Below are 23,442 nucleotides of genomic sequence, written 5' to 3'. Positions count from 1 at the left end.
CCAACCCAGAGCCTCCTCCCGCACTTTGAACCCCTCAGACTCAGCCCTGAGCCCCCTCCTGCACCCCAAATCCCTCATCCCCAGCCGCACCCCAGAGCCCACACCCCCAGCCGGAGCTCTCACTTCCTCCCGTACCCCAACCCCCTGCCCTTGCCCCGTGAAACTGAGCGAGTGAGCGAGGGTGGGAGAGAGTAAGTGACGGAGGGGGGAGGAATGGAGTGAGTGGGGGCTGGGGCCTCAGAGAAGGGGCGGGGCAGAGGGCGAGACAAGGGCATTGGGTTTTCTGCATTTAGAAAGTTGGTAACCCTAACCAGAGCCCAGGAGGGAGCTGAGGCCCATCAAGGGCAAACCAGTCCCGAAGAGTCCAACCTGGCATCCTAATTCCTAACAACTTCACAGCAAGCCCAGTTCTCACACTAGTGCAGCAGGGGCCTAATCAGATCTGGTAGTGGGTGTGAGTCCAGGTGGCTTTCTCCTTGGTTCTAGTGGCTGCTGTTACTCTCTCTGTCGGAAGTTATTTGCAGTCTCAGGCAGACATCGCTGCATCATGGGTCACATTTTAAAGATTTTTTTTCACTATCATGAGGGCTAGAAACTTACAGATATAAATACGTTTTTTAAATTAAAATTCAGGCTCTGATGTCATTGCGTGATTCAGGAGCCAGGGCCCTACGCCATGTGCCTGTTGTTTTTATGTCTCAACTCAGCCCTGCCGCAGGGTGTATCCAGATCCCCATGAGAAAGAGCTGATCCGAGGAGCCCAGCACACATGATCATATTTTGAACATGTGCACTATCCATTGTAAGTAGCATCTCAAGTTACTGGAGCTTGGTTTGTGTGCAGAGCACCACTACTCCTCCCTCAAATTCAGGCCCTGAATAGAATTCAGATACACACTGAGCAGAATTGGGTGTTGGGGAAAGAGTTCACACACATACACAATCACTGAGGAGAATGGGGATCTGGGGAGCAGAGTTCATTTACATAGACTGATTCTCCACTGCCCTGCACCTGGTGTAGCCACTTACACCTATGCAAAGTAAGTAAAAAATATTATCACACCACATAGTCCTGCTCTTTTCTATGCCTCACCTCAAAATGACTACCCGCAACAGCCTCACTCCCCACCATGACTATCTACTATATTCAGCTTTAAAACCCTGGTTCATACCAAATCACTCAAAGGCAAATTTTTAACTTTGACCATACTTTTAATGTAACAATAAAACACTTTACCATTTGCCAGTGTCCATGTGTCTATAGAGATTATAGACCAGATCCTCTGGTCAGGCTGCACCCAGCAGAGTCTATAGGTGTAGTCAGACTCCACTGAGAGGGAGTTGAGCCCAAGTAGCCCAAAGAACATGCATAATCATATTTTGAACATGTGCACAATCTACCATGAGTGGTGTCTCATGTGGGCAGAGCTTATTCTGTTGGCAGAGCTTGGAAAAATTCCATCACCATTTATTTTTCCAATCTGATCCCTGACTCTCGTACAGATTCTGACCTCACTTATACCAGTGAAAACTCAGAGTAATTCTATTATTCTGAGTGGAAATTTTCTGGAATTACAAGAGAGCAGATTTTGCGTTCCAGGCTGCTAGAAACCGTATGTGAAATCCAGGCTCCACTGAAGTCAATAACAAAATTCTTCTCATTTACTTCAAGACCAGGATTTTACCCCCTTACCTTTTGTTTGCATTTTGTCTGAATAGTCTTTGTTCACAGGTGTGTTGCTGTCACTTATAACCTGGATCAGCTCCCCTTCTGGGTAGTCAAAACTGGCAGGGAATGCTTTGGCTCACTACTGATAGAAATAGTGAATGCCTTCTTCCTTATACACACTACTAAAACATTCAGTAAACCAGTCTGCTCTTTAAAAAACAACACTTGATTGCCAACAACTTAGCAAATTTACCATCTTCTGTCTAACCTCTCCTTCCTGGGAGATGTCATTGAGAAGATGATAGTGAACAAAATCCAGCAACACCTGGCTTCTGCTGGCATCCTAGATTGCCCAGTCTGGCTTCCTGTGAGGCTATGGTACAGAACAGCACTGGATGACCTTGTGGCAATTAACAAAGGGGAAATAACAATGCAGTTACTTCCAGATCTGTCAGCAGCCTTTGATACTGTTGGTCATGATCTCCTGTTGACTCTTCTGTGTGCTATGGCAGGAATCAATATTATTGTGCTCAACTGACTTCTTGCTTTCCTCTCCAAAGAGTTATGATGGACATTTGTCCCTTTCCCCCAAGAGCTTTGACATGTGGAATCGCAGAGGGTTCAATCTTGTCAATGGTCAACATTTTTGTACATCCTATGGGATAGCATGAGATGCCACAGGCTGTTTTGGCAATAATATACTGATGAGACAAAACGCTGTTTCCTTTATATTCAGGCTGGTCTACACTAGCAGGTTAGGTTGACCCAGCTATGTTTCTCAGGGGTGTGAATTTTTCACACCCCTGAGAAATGTAGTTAAGCCGACCTAAGTCCCAGTGTAGATGGTGCTAGTCGATGGAAGAATTTTTCCATTGACCTCGTTACTGCCTCTTGGAGAGGTGGATTTGGTTGGTTGGCAGTCACTGCTGAGTGACATAGCATACATCTTTGTTCTTTTGAGAGCCAAGAACATGGCCTGCACAGTACTTTCATCCTCTCAACTTTGTGGAAACTGGAATTCAATCTGGACCCACTGAATGGCAGTTAGAAAAGTTTTTTACTTGGCAAGCTGCAACAGGAGGTTGTGAACAGCAGTTTGTTGTATGTCCGTACAGCTATGGTAATTTCACAATGGTACAGCTTTACAAAGTAATATGATCCATTTTAAAGGCCTACTAATTGTTGATTTGGTCATTTCAATTTGTTACAGCAAAGTATTCATTTTAGAAGTCTGACAGTAATATTATCCTTGATTAAAACTCTACGGAATATTGCAACATATCAACAATAATTATTACTAAAAATTAGCAGTATTCTCTGAAGATAATTTAAATGGAGGAGCATTCTTCAAATATATTTGTTCACATTGTGGAGGTAGAGACAGTTTAAGTATCTCTCTATTATCCAGCTACACAGAAGTCTCCAGTTGTATACAAAACAACAGGCTTTTAATGTACAAGCATTTATTTAACAAAACTAACTTACAGCAATGACATCTGTCTGTTACTATCTTCTTACAGCAATATAACAATAGACATGAAGGAAGAAGCTCTTTCATTTGAAGAGAATTCCCGAATTCAGTGAAGTGAGTGGAGGGATGGTGCAGAAAAGAATATGTTCTTAGTGAGGATTTTCTTTTTAGCTGTAAATGTTATTTTAGAGTTTTGAAGGGGACTTTATACAATTTTTCAGCAGGCAGCTTCCAAAATTTGAGGTAATGCACCAGTACATTGAGACATACACATCTGATGGCTAGCATGGATAAATGGGATCCTGCTGATGCAACTCTGCAGATGGTCCCAAAACCTGTGACCTCTACATGGAAACCTTACAGTTCAAACAGCTAATGGCTGTTTTGATCTGTGCAATGACAGCTCTTGGATGACAGAAGAATTCAGATTTTTAAACTGCAGCATTTTCAAAGACTTCCAATATCACAGAGCAGGCACACTGAAGGATGAAGGTTTCTGCCAGGGCACAGTAAGCTCCCTTGGGAAGACCAAAAAAAAATAAAATCTGAGTGTGAACATTAAAGTGAACCAGAGTACCCATTTTGAACCTGTATAATGTTCCATGAAAAGACACAAGCCATTAGTTGTAATGTTCAATTACAGGGTCCGGCAAAAGTGTTCTAATTAGTCACTTTCTCAATTTGCTATCTGCTGACTTCTCAAGTTGAATAGTCCCCAGAGAAAATGGTGGTCCCATTAGCTGCTTGTGTAGCTTGATACAGATGGGTGATGAGGACTACATAAGGTTCCTGCTCCTCTCTGATTTCTAAAAACACAAATCACTAGCCACTTTTTTTTAATTAAAGAAAACACCCTAAGAAATACATAGTTAAACTATCAGGCAGTTTAGGTTAAATTTAGGTTTTATAAAAGTTTTTGGGAAAGTATTATTTATTAATATTTATTATTTCCTTGCTGATTTTAATAGACGTAAACCAGTTATTGTGTTGATTAAACATGCCTCATCAGTATTTCCAACCCAAACATTAGAGTATTGTGCTACCATGTCAGAAAGAAAGAAACTAACTAACTACAAATACTGTTCAAACTAAGAGAAATTCAAAAAATAAACAATATAAATTAGGGGGAAATAAATTAGATTTAAAAACATACTTTCTGTTTTAGTAGTTCCAAGTGTTGTTATTAACACAGGTAGAAGTTTTGCTATACGAATATATGATTTTGTTTCCATTCTTTTAAAAGACAACTACAGCAAAAATGTGAAGACAAAGGTTTATTTTCTAGAATTAATTGTGTGTGTGTGTGTGTGTGTGTGAAGGGGGTGGGGAATAAGTGGGATAGTATGGAGGGATATTATACATAGAATCATAGGACTGGAAGGGACCTCAAGAGGTCATCTAGTCCAGTCCCCTGCACTCATGGCAGGACTAAGTATTATCTAGACCATCCCTGACAGGTATTTGTCTAACCTACTCTTAAAAATCTCCAGTGATGGAGATTCCACAACCTCCCTAGGCAATTTATTCCAGTGCTTAACCACCCTGACAGTTAGGAAGTTTTTCCTAATGTCCAACCTAAACCTCCCTTGCTGCAATTTAAGCCCATTGCTTCTTATCCTATCTTCAGAGGTTAAGAAAAACAATTTTTCTCTCTCCTCCTTATAACAATCTTTTACGTACTTGCAAACTGTTATCATGTCCCCCCTCAGTCTTCTCTTTTGCAGACTAAACAAACCCAATTTTTTTCAACCTTCCTCATAGGTCATGTTTTCTAGAATTTTAATAATTTTTGTCCCTCTTCTCTGGATTCTCTCCAATTTGTCCACATCCTTCCTGAAATGTGGCACCCAGAACTAGATACAATACTCCAGTTGAGGCCTAATCAGTGCAGAGTAGAGCAGAAGAATTACTTCTTGTGTCTTGCTTACAACACACCTGCTAATACATCCCAGAATGATGTTCACTTTTTTTGCAACAGCGTTTTGTATGTGTGCAACTGATTATTCCTTCCTAAGTGGAGTACTTTGCATTTGTCTTTATTGAATTTCATCCTATTTACTTCAGACCATTTCTCCAGTTTGTCCAGATCATTTTGAATTTTAATCCTATCCTCCAAAGCACTTGCAACCCTTCCCAGATTGGTATAGTCCGCAAACTTTATAAGTGTACTCTCTATGCCATTATCTAAATCATTGATGAAGATATTGAACAGAACCAGACCCAGAACTGATCCCTGCAGGACCCCACTTGTTATGCCCTTCAGGCATGACTGTGAATCACGGATAACTACTCTCTGGGAATGGTTTTCCAACCAGTTTTGCACCCTCCTTATAGTAGCTCCATCTAGGTTGCATTTCCCTAGTTTGTTTATGAGAAGGTCATGCAAGATAGTATCAAAAGCTTTACTAAAGTCAAGATATACTACATCTACTGCTTCCCCCCATCCACAAGTCTTGTTACCCTGTCAAAGAAAGCTATCAGGTTGGTTTGACATGATTTGTTTTTGAGAAATCCGTGCTGTCACTTATCACCTTATTACACCTCTACCCCGTTATAACGCGACCCGATATAACACGAATTCGGGTATAACGTGAAGCAGCTGTCCGGGGGGGCGGGGCTGCGCACTCCGGTGGATCAAAGCAAGTTCAATATAACGCGGTTTCACCTATAACGCGGTAAGATTTTTTGGCTCCCGAGGACAGCGTTATATCGGGGTAGAGGTGTATCTTCTATATCAGTGTTTCCCAAACTTGGGACACCGCTTGTGTAGGGAAAGCCGATTTGTTTACCTGCCCTCCTGTGTTATTTTCCCAACAGATGTCTGAGTAGTTGAAGTCCCCCATCACCACCAAGTCCTGTGTTTTGGATGATTTTGTTAGTTGTTTAGAAAAAGCCTCATCCAGCTCTTCTTCCCGGTTAAGTGGTCTGTAGTACACCCCTACCATGACATCACCCTTGTTTTTTACCCCTTTTATCCTTACCCAGAGACTGTCAACAAGTCTATCTCCTATTTCCATCTCAACCTCAGTCCAAGTGTATACATTTTTAATATATAAGGCAACACCTCCTCCCTTTTTTCCCTGCCTGTCCTTCCTGAGCAAGCTGTACCCTTCTATACCAATATTCCAGTCATGCGTATTATCCCACCAGGTCTCTGTGATGCCAACTATGTCATAGTTGTGTTTATTTACTAGCATTTCGCATTCTTCCTGCTTATTCCCCATACTTCTCGCATTAGTATACAGACATCTAAGCTACTGATTTGATCCCCCCCCACCAGTTCTGTCTTGTCTCTCCTTTTTCCCTGCTATAACAGCCCATGCTCCCCCCCAAATTCCGAACCTTCTCCCATGTTTCCATGTTCTTGACTTACCTGTGGGCTTTGGTCACCTCAATGACCCAGCATATCTAAAAGATCACCTAAACTTTTGGGATGAAGACTGTGGTTCACACCTCTGCTCCCCTGGCACAATGGAACTTTCTACCATAAGGATAAAGCTCATCTGTGTAAGGGGCAGCTGCTGTGGTGCCAGAACTGAGGGCAGCCTGCTCATCGGCCATAGCCATCAGCAGCTGATAAGGGAGGATGAGAGGGGCCAGGTGAAGAGGCATGGAATATAGGCAGATGGACAGCGTGGGACACAGGAGGCTGTTGGGGGGTCACATAGAGTGGGATTCAGAAGGACAAATGGGGGGGGGGGCGAATGGGAGTTTTGGTGCAGGGCCACATGGGATCGGGGTGGCTGAGTGTGGGTGCAGGGACAAGGGGGGGTGGGGTGCATGGGGGTGTGGGGACACATGGGGATGGGGAGGGGTGTGGGGGTATGTGATGACTGAGTTGGGGTGCAGGGACACATGGGAATAAGGGAATGCATGGGGATGGGGGAGGAGGGTGCAGGGACACATGGGGACGGGGAGGAGGGGTTGCTGAGTGGGGGTGCAGGGACATATGGGAATGGGGAGAGGGTGTTGGGACACATGGGGACAGGGGCAGATGTGCTTGACTGATTGGGAGAGGCTAAGGGTCTGCATGGGGGAAGCTCTCAACTCCCTAACAATTCCTACCCCCCGGAAAAAAAATTTCTCCATACTTCTCCCACCCACACCCAACAACCATCCAGGTTCACTCCCAGGCTCTTTCCCAGCAATTATTTCCCTCTCCCTCAGCTCCTCTGTTACCCCGACTTCCCGAAGCCTTTGCACTGCTTCTGAGGGGTATGGAAAATACATTTCTGTATTGTAGTTTAAATTAATTGTTACTCAAAGTTCTGTATTAATATGGCTAGTAAGGAATCTATTTGTCAAAAAATATTTCCTGAATATTTTTGTTATCTGTATTGTTACAGACATACTTGTTGACAGGTATTTTGTAATAAATTACCAAAATAATGTAAACTGTTTGATTATACTGTGTTATTTTGACAAATAAAATATGCAGAATTTTGCATAATTTTAAAATATTGTGCACAGAATTTAAAATTTTTTTTTGGCACAGAATTCCCCCACGAGTAACAAGTGGAGCAGTATGGGGAGCTGAGAACCCGGGCTTGGCACAGAGCCGACAGACCAGGCTCTCAGCACCGGGCAGTCAGGCTCTCAGCTCAGAGCTCCATGTGGTGCTGACAGGCAATATAAGTAATGCAGTGTCTACACAGACACTACATTGTCCTAACTACATCGACCTAAGTGCTACGCCTCTCATGGAGGTGGAGTTATTAGGTTGGTGTAGTGGGGGACTTACATCGGCAGGAGCAATGCTGTAGTGTAGACTCTTGCAGAGGTAGGTCAACGTAAGCTGCCTTACATTGGCCTAACTCTGTAGTGTAGACCTAGCCTGAGTAGGTTTGATTTATTATGGGCAACAGAGAGCAGTACTAACAGAGAGAGAGACACATGAGCCAATACATTACATATGCTTGTAATTTTTGCATAGTTGAAAATTATCTGTACTTCATACTGTAATGCTGTTTACTTGAATGACAATCTTGTTTAATCAGCACATAAATCAAGGTTTTGTGTTTTCCTTTTAATACTTCTTTTTTTTGTACAGATGTGGTAAATTCATTAGGAGCTGTTGGTGCTCACTAGCTCTCATTAGTATCATGGGCCATAATGTTTAATAATACCTTGACATATGTTAATATCGCTGGGAATGCTGAATTAAATTAATTGAAGCATGGTTTTGGATAATTAAGGAAACATTCACTGTAATTAATAGTTATTGGAGGCACTGACCCTTTTTTGGGATCAGAGGGAAATTTGTATAATTGAGATGATTATACTGCGTTTGTTTACAATAGGATTATATATGATCATTTTGGTTAGAATTTGTATGGGGTAAGCTGTTAGCGATTTTAAATTATTGTGTGCTCAAAACCGGGAAAAGTTCAGTTTGGAAACATGGTTCCACCTGACTCGGGACATCACCATGTGTTTGGTAAAAAAGATTCAGTGCCACTTTTTGTGGTGTGACAGATACTAATAATCATCACAATTTTTTGATGCATTGAACTCTGAAAATATTATGATTATATGTATTATTAATTTCTGCTACTGCCCATTATGGCTATGTGCTTTCCAAATAAAAAGGAACACTTCATGCACCAAAGATCTTACAATTTAAAAATTGACCTGTCAATATCTATATTCTCAAGTGTGAGCGGGACTAGTCGGTATCTCAATACCCCAGATCCAATGAATGCAGTGTGCACTGGAATTAGTCTGATGCCCAAGCCCCTTGAAGGACACAGTATGGGATGGGATACCCCAACCTCCAGCATTACAGGATGTAGTATGGGGTGAGCATAATCTGCATGTCAGTCTCTCCATCCCAAGGAGTGCAGTTGGGGGAGGGGAGTATTAGCCAGCTCCCTGCCTCCCAGATGTGTAGGAAGCAAATTAGCGAGAGGCTCTATCCCCCAGAGGCATGTGGGGACGACAGATTAGGGCCATGGCCCTTATGGGGGGGGGGGAAATGGCTGGAACAATTTATATAGTGGGGGTGCTGAGCACTCCTAGTTCCAGCACCTATGGTGCGGGGGTGGGGGACTGGTCAGCGTCCTGGTGTGTGTGTGTGTGTGTGTGTGGGAGGGAATGGTCAGCGCCTCCGGCCCCCTAGGGTTAGGGTTAGGCCCAGGCCCATTCCGCACGAGGTCGACTGAGGAAGACTCCTAGCGCGCCATGGCGGGACCCTGTAGAGGGCGCAGCTGGGCGAGCTCGGCCTGGAAAGAGCCGGTACGTTCCACCCCCCTCGCCTCCGTTCGCTCTGCCAGGCCGCGGGAAGCGGCGGGTCGCTGAGTCCCAGAGGTCCCGGCCATGTGGAGAGGTGGCGGGGGCGCTGCGGGGGAACGGCGGCCCACGTTTTGGCCTAGAGCCACGGGGCCCAACCTGCCGCCGCCCGCTATCGAGTTTCCCGAGGAGGGGCCGGAGCCGCAGTACGACGGTGAGTGAGGGGAGCCGCCGTCCACGACTCTAGCAGGGCCCGGGGGGGGGAAAGTGCCCCCAGCTGCTGAGGGGAAAGGGCACTGCAACTGCCCCCTCCCGCCCCAGAGGGATATGCGCTGCGGGGGCAGATAACGGGGGCTTAAAGTCCCCCCCCCAAGCTCCTGGGACACACTGAGAGAGCAGTGCAAATCCCCCCCCCCGTGATGGGGCGACATTGCGCCCCTTCCCCTGAGGAGAGTGAGGTATCCGCCCCCCCGTCCCGGCCCCACTGGGGGATGATACAAAAACCTCCCCGTGGCCCCTGTCATTGTCTGGTGGGGGAGGGGGGTGATGATGAAATTGGCCCCTAATTCTTGCAAGGCGTCAGGTGCCTGGTAGGGAGGGTGATGCAAGAGCAGCACAGCTGTCAGTCATTAATTCCTAATCTCCACTTTTACTAGCTGTCTGCCTACTTTGCCCTCCTGAAGTATTTCTGAGGAGTTCCTGGAGACTGTGTGTTTTCTATAGGGTCTCCGTGGCCCCTCGCTGTGGCCTTCCTCTGAGTAGGGATGACTCGGGGAATCTGGAAGTTTGATGTAAACTTTTAATGTGGAAGATCATTATTTCTAATCCCCTTTAGGGTTATTTGGGTCTCTGGTTTTCCCTCCATTCTCATTTCCTTCCCACTCTCCACTTGGCTTGTGTCAGGTGCTGCTGTCATGTCTGCTTGTTTTTTGTTTGTTTGACTCTCCTGGGTAGTATTTAAATCTTCTATCAAAATCATTATCCTGATCTTTTTGAAGGATAAGATTTCTGTGAATTCTACAAGTCAGTGGAGACTGTGTTACTGAGGTGCATGTGAATATTTCATTTATTAATTAAGCAGATGTTTTTTTCTATAAAACAGTATTTGAGGGGGGGAAAAGCTTTGAAATATTTCTACATAAGAGTGGCCATACTGGGTCACACTAATGGTCCATCTAGATCTAGCCCAGTATAGTGTCTTCCAGCAGTGGCCAATGCCAGATACTTCTGAGGGAATGAACAGAACAGGGCAATTATCAAGTGATCCAGCCTCTATTATCCAGTATGAGCCTTAGGGACACCCAGAGCATGGGGTTGCATCCCTGACCTGAGGTTAGTTAATAGCCATTGAGGAATCTATCCTCCATTAACTTACCTCATTCTTTTTTGGACCCAGTTATACTTTTGGCCTTCACAACAGCCCCTGGCAATGAATTCCACAGATGACTGCATTCTGTGAAGAAGTATTTCCGTTTGTTTTAAACCTGATGCCTATTAATTTCATTGGGTGATGCCTGCTTTTTATATTATGTAAAGGCATAAATAACATTTCCGTATTCACTTTCTCCACACCATTAATTATTTTACAGACCTTTATTATATTCCCCACTTAGTTGTCTCTTTTCCAAGGTGAATAGTCCCAGTCTTTTTAATCTCTTCTTTTATGGAAGTGGTTCTATATCCCTAATCATGTTTGTTGCCCTTCTCTGTACCTTGTCCATTTCTAAGATATCTTTTTTAGATGGGGTGACCAGAACTGTGTGCAGTATTCTAGATGTGTGCATACCATGGATTTATAGTGGCATTATGATATTTACTGTCTTATTACCGTATATATCCTTTTCCTAATGGTTCCTAACAGGGTGGATTTGATTTAAATCACTAGTAGGAAGACTCTTTAATCATGGATTTCTGCATAAAAGTGCATTCTTGTTGATTGTTATCTTAATACATATTCTTCACAACTCAGAGATAGCTGTAGGTTTCATTTTTAGAAGATACACACTATACATTTTTAAAGAAATTTATTTTGAAAACTTTTCAGATTACTTTTACAGCTATATCAGAAAATGAATGATTGTTTGGTTGGTTATTTCATTTACCAAAGGTAATTGAAGCAGATATTTATGAAGTCATTGAGAGGTGAACTATCTCCAATTCAACAGGTTAATCATTAATATTTGGAGGATTTTCTTTCCATGCTGTATTAGGAGGAGAACATCACCAGACAGACATTTAAATTGTTTTATTTAACTAAAACAACGTTATGTAGTCTCGATTTTTTTCTTCAACAGAAAACATTTTAACAAAATAAGCATATGAATTTTTGAATTTAGTTAAATATTCAAGTTTTTTAAAATCAGGTTTGTTTTTGTTAAAATTGTTTTTAAAATAGTTACATGAAATATTTTTAAAAACCCACAAAAATTAAATGGGCTATGTCAGCCAGGTAAACACGAGAAACTTAAAATATTGGCTTCTGCAGCTAACTTCACCTTCATTTTCCTGTTTGTTCATAATCTGGAAAAGAAAAACAAGCTTTCCTAGGTCCCAAATGATTTAGTCCAAAGGAAGAAAATATTCTTTCTACGCTGGCAGAAGAAGCTACTGCTGTTAAAATGAGATTATAACTTCAACAGTCTCTGAATCCAAGTGCTTAAGTGACTTCCACCAGTTCACTGGTGTGACATTCTTTAAAACATCATCAGCATACATATATTTCTTGAATGGTTCACCCTTAGCTCTGAAGTTTATTATAGTTGGCATTATGGAGGGATGATTGCTGGGTGTCCATGTCATAGCCAACTCCTCTTCTTCAGCAGATAAGGTTTGACCCTGGTACCAAGTATTGAGAATATTTGCAAGAAAATGAGCTGGAGATAATGCTTGTCCCATTCATTTTTTTAATGCTTGTAATTTAACTCTGTCATTGCATATTTCTCTTTTTAAGATCTCACTCAGTTCCTTCCAAATTTCAACAGCATCAGCAATAAAACAGCTATTTCCCTGCATTTTGTTCAAGCCTACAGAAATAGGCTTCAGGGTATTCAGCATGTGTTCAACATTTCTCTTAAGCCCAGTGTTGAGAACTTTGGCTGTGACAGTGCCATCTATTTTTTTCACAATTTTGTTCACAAACTCATCAGATTAGGCCAGTTCTTGATATAGTGCTCAAAACAGACCACTACAGAGTTCCATTGCACGTCTTGTGGGAGAATGAGCTTGGTTCCTCCCACTTTTTTCAGAACAGCTGCTCCAAAGTGGTTGTTACGGAAATATTTTGCAATTTCAACAACATTAGCCTTTATTTCTGGAACACTGAAGTCTTTGGCTAGGAGGTGCATCAAATGAGCACTGCAACCATATGTTATTAGCTTGGGATTCTCTTCTAAATAATTTCTTCTCATCTTGGATACATTTGCAGCATTGTCTGTGACCAAGTTGCGTACTAGACATTTGAAATTTTTTTCCCCACAGTTTGTTATATCTTTTACTGTTACTTCTTGTAAGTATTCTGCTGTGTGTGCGTTTCCTGATGTATCAATTGTTTCTGTAAGGAAGACATTCCTTTCTTCTGTTGTCACACAAGCACATACAACAGGATCATTATGGACATTGTTAACCTGAGTCTTGATGGATGGAGCAATTTCACCCTCTAGATCTTATGCACACTGCTCAATTTCTCTTCCATACACTTTATCCAGCAATTTGCCTGAGACATCTGCTCTGTTGCGTGGACTGTATCCTGGTCTTAATGACTGAACCATGGTAATGAAGTGTGGGTTCTCAATCATACAGAAAGGGAGTTTGTTGCATAAACAAACCGGGCAATTTTTTCATCAATTACCTTTTTTTGTAATCTGCTGGTTCTTATCACAAATTTATCTGTGGTTGTTTCTGGATGATGGAGATATTTTTTTTTTCTTTTTTCTTTTTGCTACAGGTGATATACTGTGGCTATATGACATACATGATGTGACTGAAACACTATCATTGGCAGATAACTCTGAAACTATAGAAAATGATGGTGATCTTGAAGGAGGATAGTCTTCAGAATCCTGTACGTTGAGGATGGATTCTCCTAAACAAAATAAGTCAATGCAGTTATTTAATTACTATTACCGTACTGCTCATTTAGTATTACTTATTACATTCACTGACACAGAGTACTACTTTAAAGGTGAAATTCTAAAAGGAAGATCTGCCTATTTTAGCTATTTATTTTTTATCACAACTGTATCTAAAATTATAGTACCACAGAGTAACTACTATATTTTTTGCTCAAACATGAGAATACAATAATAGTCCAGAAGGAAGACAGGCAGTCCCTAAGAAAGAAGTATGAAATAAAAAATTTACCAACCTGAAGTTCCTGCATGTTCAGACATGTTCCTTTCATCATCTTCAACACAGCTTCCTCCTGAGAAGGAACACTTCTCATGATGTTGTTTCATTTGGGCAACCAGGCCTTGCATTTCTTTATTGCACTGTTTGCATTTTGCATGCATGCCTGTCTTACCCACAGGTAGAGGAACTTCATTAAAATATTCCCAAACCGGGTCTCTTTTTATGACCTGCTGCCATTATAGGTTTTCCCTTCTAGTGAGAGAATGTCATGGTAGATCTCAAATCAATGAAAGCTATATCAGAAAGACCTCAAGACTTCTGGAATATGCTGCTCAAAACAGTTTCACTTTTTTTCCTCCTGCCTGTCTCTCCCTTCTCACATTTATCTCCAGACTTCTTCTCCTTGTCCAGATCTATTCCGCCCCCAACAATCTTCTATTCATTGAACTTTTTGAAACTTTGCACTTTTAGAGAGAGGTAAGGGATTGATTCTGTGTACACAAATTTGCAGAGGGACAGTAAGGTTGAGGTCTGTTATTTCTCACCTCTATATATTATTTATTTATTTAAAAATATTTTTGCTGTTAACAAGCATATTATCTCTGGAGACACAAATCCACAGTTTGAGAACAGCAAAACTAAGCATCTCTGATAGTGCTCAGTGTAGAAGATACCGAGTCCCATTGGGTAGATAGAAAGATTATTTAGGTTAATCTATACAGAAGCCCCTGGAACCCCATAAAATTGGGTCCTTAATCCATGAACTATTGGAACTCATTTACAAAACTTTTTTTAAACATGAATATATTGTCTCATACTATAGAATTAGAATTTCTAATCCCTAGTCCACGATGAGATATCTTTGAGCTATAAGGTATCTTAATTAAAACTATCTTTAGATAGGTTTTTTCCTCAAAAAGCATTTTATCAAAGAAATCCGATTTAAATTAAAAAAAAAAATGATTTTTATCCACCCTGGTTCCTAACATTCTGCTAGTTTTTTTTGACTGCTCCTGCACATTGAGCAGATGTTTCCAGAGAACTACCCACATGACTCCATTATCTCATTCTTGAGTGGTAGCAGTTGATTTAAACCCCATCATTTTGTATGTAGAGTTAGGATGTTTTCCAATGTGCATTACTTTGCATTTATCAATATTGAATTTCATCTGCCATTTTGTTGTCCAGTCACCCAGTTTAGTTAAGATCCCTTTGTAACTCTTTGCAGTCTGCTTTGGACCTAACTATCTTGAGTAATTTTATATCATTTGCAAACTTTGCCACCCACTGCTTACTCCTTTTTCCAGATCATTTATTAATATGTTGAACAGCTCTAGTCTCTGTACAGATCCCTGGGGGACACTGTAATTTACCTTTCTCCATTTCCAAATGTAGTACATTTTTATCTTAAGAAGGAGGATTTTGTTGTTTATATTTGTAATAAAATTGTTACATCATGTCTCACTTGAAAACAGGGCTCTTGGTCTAAAAGGCTGTTCTTGAAAACTCAGTTTTATAGGGTATATTAAACAAATATTAGAAAAGGAAGCTGTGACGGTCCACGCCCCTAAGGTTGCGGGCGGCGTGGACTATCCGCCACCGTCTGTCAACTAGCCCTTTAATCCAGGGCTGTATAGCCTAGCGGCCAAAGTCTAGGACGTCCCCTTTGCCTCAAGGGGACGCAGCCTAACGGCAAGAGTCTGGAACCCAGCCCGTGGCTACCGGGCGGTAGGGCCTATAGGCCAGAGTCCCGGAAGCAACCCTCGGGCGGAGGGTAGCGTGGCCTAGCGGCCGGAGTCCCAAAAGCGACCCTCGGGCGGAGGGTAGCGTGGCCTAGCGGCCGGAGTCCCCAAAGCGACCCTCGGGCGGAGGGTAGCGTGGCCTAGCGTGAGGCTCCTTCACCAACTCAGCAGGGGGGGGGGGTTCTGACCGAAACACGCTGAGATTCCCCGGGGGGGGGGGGGAAGTACCACTCTGTCACCCTCCCGGGGTCCCTTCCTACCAGAGTCTCCGCTGGGGTCTCCCAGGAGTCGATGGGTCCTTGGTGCTCAGCGAGTTCGGTCGGCCCCTGGGTCTCCTCTAAGCGCCGGGGCGCTGGCGGGCCGTGGATGGGGTCTCTTCCCGGCGTAGCCACCGGCTGTGGCTGGTCCGCCGCAGGAGCTTCCCTGGCAGGTCCTTCACCTACGGGCTCCAGCCTAGATTGAGCCGGTCTCCCTCCCTTTATACTCCTATAGCACTTGGAGCATGCCCAGTCCGCCCAGGGAGGCGGGACTTCCGCTGTCAGTCCCTGGGGCTTAACTCCTTCCGGGTTAAGGCGGGGTTGCCTGGCCCCTCCCTCTAGTCCCTGAGGCTTAACTACTTCTGGGCTAAGGCGGGGTTGCCTGGCCCCGCCACAGAAGCTTTGTAATTAAATTAGTATCTCCACTCAGATTGGGAAAGCTTTATGATGGTTGTGTTGTCACATATGCTACAGTAAAGTAGTTATATTTTATATTTATTTTAAAAATACATTTGTAACCAGACAACTCTGTATGTTTAGACTTGCAGTATGGGTGGGTCCTAAATTGACTTTACTGTGCTGTTATAAATTCCCTTTTAAAGGGACCAAGTGTTCCTGTTCATTTAAGAGTAATGAGTAATCTCTGAAGGTTTTTAAAAAGTAATTTTTTTCTCAGAGGACATTTGTTTCCTAAATATTATGGTGAAAGGCATATTTTAAATATATATATATATATATATTTTCTTTCTGTCTTTTAGTAGCTGCCAGCAGTTCACAGAACTACTGCTCCAATGATAAGGAATGGTCTATGCCATGTTTTACAGGCCCACTTTAAAAAAAAAAAAAAAAAAAATGTTTGTGTCTAAACCCACCATATTGTCTAAATTCACTTGTATAGGGGCATCCATGTCTTAATGGGACAGAGTGGCAGAAGGCCATACACAGAGAGTGGCATTAGAAGCGTCTGCACAGTGCACTCTGAGACATTGTCCTGTACAGAGAGCTGTAATGAAGAACTGGCCAAACTGGTTACACAATTACAATTAGGGGTCAGTCTACACAACAAAAAAGTTTGCTGCTGGTAACCACTTTCTATAGTGTTTCACAAAGTCAGTATATTATGACCCTTAAATTGTTTTGTTTTATTTTCAGAATCTGATGTACCAGAAGAACTTCGAGTTGTGAATGGTTCAGAAAAACGTTACTTCACTTCTACAATTGCAAACCAGCTACTGCTTGTTTCTCTGCTAGAACATCTTTGCCACGTGTATGCACAAAATCCTGTTCAATCAAGATGTTTGTTCCAAAGTTAGTGAGAATATCTACAGTTTTTACTTTACCTTAAACTGATTTATTGTCATGTGTGCCTGAACATAAAATGCTACGTTTGTTTTCTGAGTTATGAGATCCGTTTGTCAGTTTACATTGGACTATTGGAAAATTACCGATCTGATACTGGGGGTAGCTGAATGCCACTTGGAAGGTTGGGAGCACCCTCAATTTGACTAGGAGTTGAGGGCATTCTCTACCTTCCAAAAATATGCAGGATCAAGTTGCAGAGAATTATTACTACTCTACTAACAATTCTGTTTCACCAGCCTCTTAAGAAAGTACAGTGCAAGAGAGGTAACAGGTGATATTACTAAGATGACTCTAAACTTATTCCACAGGCTTTATTAAAATCTGTTATTTGAACTACAAAAACAGGGAAAACACAGTTATAGGAAAGGAATATGATGTAATAGAAATATTCATAAACATATACACAATTTGTATAATTCTCAATACAAATTATGCAAAAGCAGCAAATGTACCTGTATTATGCTAATCAAAACAGGATTCAAATCAAAGGAATCTTAAAAAAAAAAAAAAAAAAAAAAAGTCAATACCCTTAATTTCTATTCTCCAATTTCTATCAGCTAGTTTTAGTTAACATTACTCCAAGGTGAATATTCAGATAACTTTTCCACTTTACCAGCTCTACTTATTGTTGGAAGGTGCTGAACAAAAAAAAAATGAATTAGATTTCCCATGAACAGTGTTTTTGTTTGTGTCTATATGCACCCCCCTATATGTGATGGTGATTAAATTGTACAGCCAAGTGATGCACATGGTGGATCCATGTGGTATGCAATCATGAACCTTTTATCATCTCACCTGCCCTCTTCCCATTAATCCATTTCATTTGGGACTACGTCTAATATTCCATATCTCCAAGCAGCTTTCAAACAACTGTCATTTAAAAACAAAAACAACTGACAAAGAAGTATTTCTCCTTCCTCTCAAATGTGGAAATTTCCGAGCAAAATGTTATGTGCCTCAATCCCAGGATGACCAATATTCAGACCTGCACTAGTGCCAGATTTAAAGTTTGATATCAGATGACCTTGTATGGCTTGAAGTGCTGTTGGAAAAGTGGGGTCTCAGCGTTTGCTCCTAGTCCAGGAACCAAAATATCAGACCTAAAACTAACGACACTTTTATAGTTATAGGAAAACAATTTTAGGCCAACTGTAAATTTTTTTAATATTCACTGTAGAATTGACTTGATAATTAAGATGCCTGGCTTTACAAGGGGAGTGATACAAAAATATTCCTGATTAAAAAATGTGAAAACTCTATCCCCAGACAAAACCTTAGTTTTGAGAATACATTACAGTAACCTAAGCATAAAAAAGGTTTTCAATAACATTTATTTATTTATTTAACTACAAACAACACACTCAGCATTAGAAACATAGGAAACAGGTTATCGTTAAACTCAAATTTGGAGCTGAAATTCCATTTCTTTTGGGGTTTTCCTATTGGAATTCCCATGGTAGTAAAGGTAAGCACATACATAAGTGTTTGCAGGATCACAGCACTAGTATGTAGCAATTTAAGTATTTTATTACTTGATATGGCTTGATGGATCATTGATATTTTTGGTATAGAATTTTATGTTTCTATGCATTTCCTAAGCATATTCTTAAAATAGTAAGAAAAAAACAAAAAGATGAATATTTTCCTTTTTTACATTTCTGACTACATCTAATTATACCCTTCTAATCTTTGCATTTTAGCTCTATAAAAGTGCTTCCCTTATTTTGGTGCAAGACATTTTGATTGAAATCTTCCTTTTTTTGTGCATGAAGCTTTTGTTTTGAATATTTTCTTTGATTAAACACACAACTAGCACAATTAAGAAATGTCATTTTTAAAAATGTTTTTCATATACAAGACTATAGAAATAAACTGTTGAAATAAGAGTAGATACATATTTTTGTACTTATATGTGTGTGTTTGGACAAAGCAGTACACTGTGATAGTCTACAAATTATCAACTATCGGGTTTTTTCCCTCTTAGGACTGGTCCACACTAAGCCCCCTCGAACTAAGATACGCAACTTCAGCTACGTGAATAACGTAGCTGAAGTCGAAGTATCTTAGTTCGAACTTAAAGGTACTTACCGTGGGTCCACGCGCGGCAGGCAGGCTCCCCCGTCGACTTCGCCTACTCCTCTCGCAGAGCAGGATTACCGGCGTCGACGGCGAGATCGATTGCTTGCCGCCGAACCAGCGGGTAAGTATAGACGTACCCTTAGATTAAAATCTTCAAATCTACAGAAGTAGTCTATCACTTCCTCTACTATCTATTTCAAGACTAAGGGTATGTCTACACTACGGGATTAATCTCAATTTATATAATTCGAATTTGGAAAACAGATTGTATAAAGTCGAATGTATGCAACCACACTAAGCACATTAATTCGGCGGTGTGCGTCCATGTACCGGGGCTAGCGTCGATTTCTGGAGCGTTTCACTGTGGGTAGCTATCCCATAGCTATCCCATAGTTCCCGCAGTCTCCTCCGCCCATTGGAATTCTGGGTTGAGATCCCAATGCCTGATGGGGCCAAAAACATTGTCGCGGGTGGTTCTGGGTATATCCTCCCCCCTCTCCAGGAAGCAACGGCAGACAACCTTTTCGCGCCTTTTTCCTGGGTGAACAGTGCAGACGCCATACCACAGCAAGCATGGAGCCCGCTCAGCTCAAGATAGCAGTCATGAACATTGTAAATACCTCGCGCCTTATCGTGCAGTTTATGCTGAACAAGAACCTGCAAAACCAGGCGGCGAGGAGCAGGCTACGGCAGCGCGGCGGCGAGAGTGATGAGGATATGGACATGGAATTCTATCGAATCGCGGGACCCGGTGCTTTGGAGATCATGCTGTTAATGGGGCAGGTTATAGCCGTGGAACGCCGATTCTGGGCCCGGGAAACAAGCACAGACTGGTGGGACCGCATAGTGTTGCAGGTGTGGGACGATTCCCAGTGGCTGCGAAACTTTTGCATGCGTAAGGGCACTTTCTTGGAACTTTGACTTGCTTTCCCCTGCCCTGAAGCGCCAGAATACCAAGATGAGAGCAGCCCTCACAGTTGAGAAGCGAGTGGCAATAGCCCTGTGGAAGCTTGCAACGCCAGACAGCTACCGGTCAGTCGGGAATCAATTTGGAGTGGGCAAATCTACTGTGGGGGCTGCTGTGATGCAAGTAGCCAAAGCAATCACTGAGGTGCTGCTACAAAAGCTAGTGACTCTGGGAGATGTGCAGGTCATAGTGGATGGCTTTGCTGCAATGGGATTCCCTAACTGTGGTGGGGCGATAGATGGAACCCGCATCCCTATCTTGGCACCGGAGCACCAGGGTACCCAGTACATAAACCGCAAGGGCTACTTTTCAATGGTGCTGCAAGCACTTGTGGATCACAAGGGACGTTTCACCAACATCAACGTGGGCTGGCCGGGAAGGGTTCATGATGCTCGCGTCTTCAGGAACACTACTCTGTTTAAAGGGCTGCAGCAAGGGACTATAACCGTTGGGGATGTTGAAATGCCAATAGTTATTCTTGGGGACCCAGCCTACCCCTTAATGCCATGGCTCATGAAGCCATACACAGGCAGCCTGGACAGGAGTCAGGAGCTGTTTAACTACAGGCTGAGCAAGTGCAGAATGGTGGTAGAATGTGCATTTGGCTGTTTAAAAGGTCGCTGGCGATCGCTACTGACTCACTCTGACCTCAGCCAAAGAAATCTCCCCATTGTTATTTCTGCTTGCTGTGTGCTCCACAATCTCTGTGAAAGTAAGGGGGAGACCTTTATGGGACGGTGGGAGGCTGAGGCAAATCGCCTGGCTGCTGATTACGCGCAGCCAGACACCAGGGTGATTAGAAGAGCACACCAGGAAGCGCTGTGCATCAGAGAAGCTTTGAAAACCAGTTTCATGACTGGCCAGGCTACAGTGTGAAATTTCTGTTTGTTTCTCCTTCATGAAAACCCGCCCCCTTTATTGACTCATTCATTCTCTGTAAGGAACCCACCCTCCCCGTTCCCCCAGCTTTCTTTCAAAGGAAATAAAGTCACTATCGTTTAAAAATCATGTATTCTTTATTAAGTGATTATAAACATAGGGAGAGAACCAACAAGGTAATCTGGGTGAGGTTTGGGAGGAGGATAGGAGGGAAGTAAAAGGCCACTGAACAAATTCAATATAATGACAGCCTTTTGGTTGGGCTGTCCACTGGGGTGGAGTGGGAGGGTGCACGGAGCCTCCCCCCCCGCATTCTTACACGTCTGGGTGAGGAGGATATGGAACAGGGTGAGGGGGGAGGGAGGTTATACAGCGGCTGCAGCGGCACTCTGTCATCCTGCTGCCGTTCCTGAAGCTCCACCAGCCGCCGGAGCATGTCCGTTTGCTCACGCAGCAGCCCCAGCGTTGCAGACTGCCACCTCTCATCTCGAGCGTCCCTCATGACCTCACGTTCAGTGGCATCTTTCCTAAATTTAGATACAGTGTCCTTCCACTCATTCAAATGAGCTCTTTCATTGCGGGTGCATTCCATTATTTCCGTGAACATGTCGTCTCGCGTCCTCTTTCTACGCCGCCTTATCTGAGATAGCCTTCAGGATGGAGGAGGGAGGCTTGAAAAATTTGCAGCTGCTGGAGGGAGGGTTGAAAAAAAGGAGAGAAGTTTTTAAAATGATACATTTTACAGAACAATGCTTATACTCTTTCATGGTGAAAAACACTATTCACATTACATAGCACATGTGATTTCAGTACAAGGTCGCATTTTCCATCTTAATATTGAGTGCCTGTGGCTTTGGTGTTAGAGATCACAGACGCAGGTCCGGGCAACAGAATTCAGCTTGCATGCAGCCATGGTAAGCCATTGTCTTTCGGCTTCTGCGCCCTCCTTTCCCACATACCAAGCAAAGCCCGTTGACTGCTGCGGTTTTCCTGTTAACTTTCAGCAGCAGAAAACAAACTAACCCCCCCCCCCCCCATCCAATTCTCTGGGATGATCGCTTTATCCCTCCCCCCCACCGCGTGGCAGGTATCAGGGAAGATCCCTGCAGAAACCAAACTAACCCCCCCGCCATAAATTCTCTGGGATGATCGCTGTACCCCTCCCCCCACCGCGTGGCTGGTATCAGGGAAGATCCCTGCTAGCCAAACGTGAAAAGCTCAGGGCCAATTCCCCCCCCTGCGCTTGGCTAACTGCAGGGAAGGATTTCTTTTCAGCCACAGGCAAACAGCCCAGTAGGAACGGCCACCTCTGTCCCCTTAATTAAGTTCCCGTATTTCAACCAGGTTACCATGAGCTATATCACTCTCCTGAGGATTACACAGCAAGTAAAGAACGGATGTTGCTTGAATGCCAGCAAACACCGGGACCATACGCTGCCAGGCTTTGTCAGGCAATGATACCAGATTACTTGCTGCAAGCATGGCGTGGTCAAGTGTCCTACCATGGAGGACGGAATAAGGCTGCACTGCCCAGAAACCTTGTGGCAAGGCTTTTGGAGTACCTCCAGGAGAGCTTCATGGAGGTGTCCCTGGAGGATTTCCGCTCCATCCCCAGACACGTTAACAGACTTTTCCAGTAGCTGTACTGGCCGCGAATGCATCCCAAGTCCTCAGGGCAAAGTAATCATTAAAAAACCCTTGCTTTTAAAACAAGTTTTATATTTTAAAAGGTAAACTCACCTGAGGTCCCTTCCATGGGGTCATGGTCTTGGATACTGGGTTGGGAGGGTACTTCAGTCAGGCTGAGAAAAAGATCCTGGCTGTTGGGGAGAACGGAGTGCTGGGTGCTCTCTGCAAGCTTCTCCTCCTCCTCCTCCTCCTCTTCCCCATCCGCAGAATCCTCAAGTGTAGCTGATGAGACTATCCCCGACCCGGAATCCACGGTCACAGGTGGGGTAGTGGTGGCGGCCCCCCCTAGAATTGCATGCAGCTCGGCGTAGAAGCGGCATGTCCGCGGCTCTGACCCGGAGCGACCGTTTGCCTCCTTTGTTTTTTGATAGGCTTGTCTGAGCTCCTTGACTTTCACGCGGCACTGATCTGAGTCCCTATTGTGGCCTCTCTCCATCATGCCCTTGGAGATTTTTTCAAAAGTTTTGGCATTTCGTCTTTTTGAACGAAGTTCTGCTAGCACTGAATCCTCTCTCCATATATTGATCAGATCCAGTACCTCCCGTACGGTCCATGCTGGTGCTCTTTTTTGATTATCGGCCTGCATGGTTACCTGTGCTGATGAGCTGAGCTATCTGTGGTCACCTGTGCTCTCCACGCTGGGCAAACAGGAAATGAAATTCAAATTTTCCTGGGGCTTTTCCTGTCTACCTGGCCAGTGCATGCGAGTTCAGATTGCTGTCCAGAGCGGTCACAATGGTGCACTCTGGGAC

At 43.3% G+C, this 23,442-nt stretch overlaps 1 protein-coding gene across 1 annotated transcript in view; it reads left to right on the top strand.

Annotated features, from left to right (window-relative positions):
• Window positions 1-9,455: 9,455 nt before the first annotated feature.
• EIF2AK1 (eukaryotic translation initiation factor 2 alpha kinase 1) overlaps window positions 9,456-23,442 on the top strand; it is a 39,908-nt gene continuing 25,921 nt past the window's right edge. The window contains exons 1-2 of the mRNA XM_065412059.1: window positions 9,456-9,582; window positions 16,867-17,022. Of these exons, the coding sequence (XP_065268131.1) occupies window positions 9,456-9,582; window positions 16,867-17,022 (283 nt within the window). The remainder of the gene's footprint in view (window positions 9,583-16,866; window positions 17,023-23,442) is intronic.

This window comes from Emys orbicularis, chromosome 10, assembly GCF_028017835.1.
Source record: "Emys orbicularis isolate rEmyOrb1 chromosome 10, rEmyOrb1.hap1, whole genome shotgun sequence".
Lineage (NCBI taxonomy): Eukaryota > Metazoa > Chordata > Testudines > Emydidae > Emys > Emys orbicularis.
This window is presented reverse-complemented; position numbering and strand designations above follow the sequence as displayed.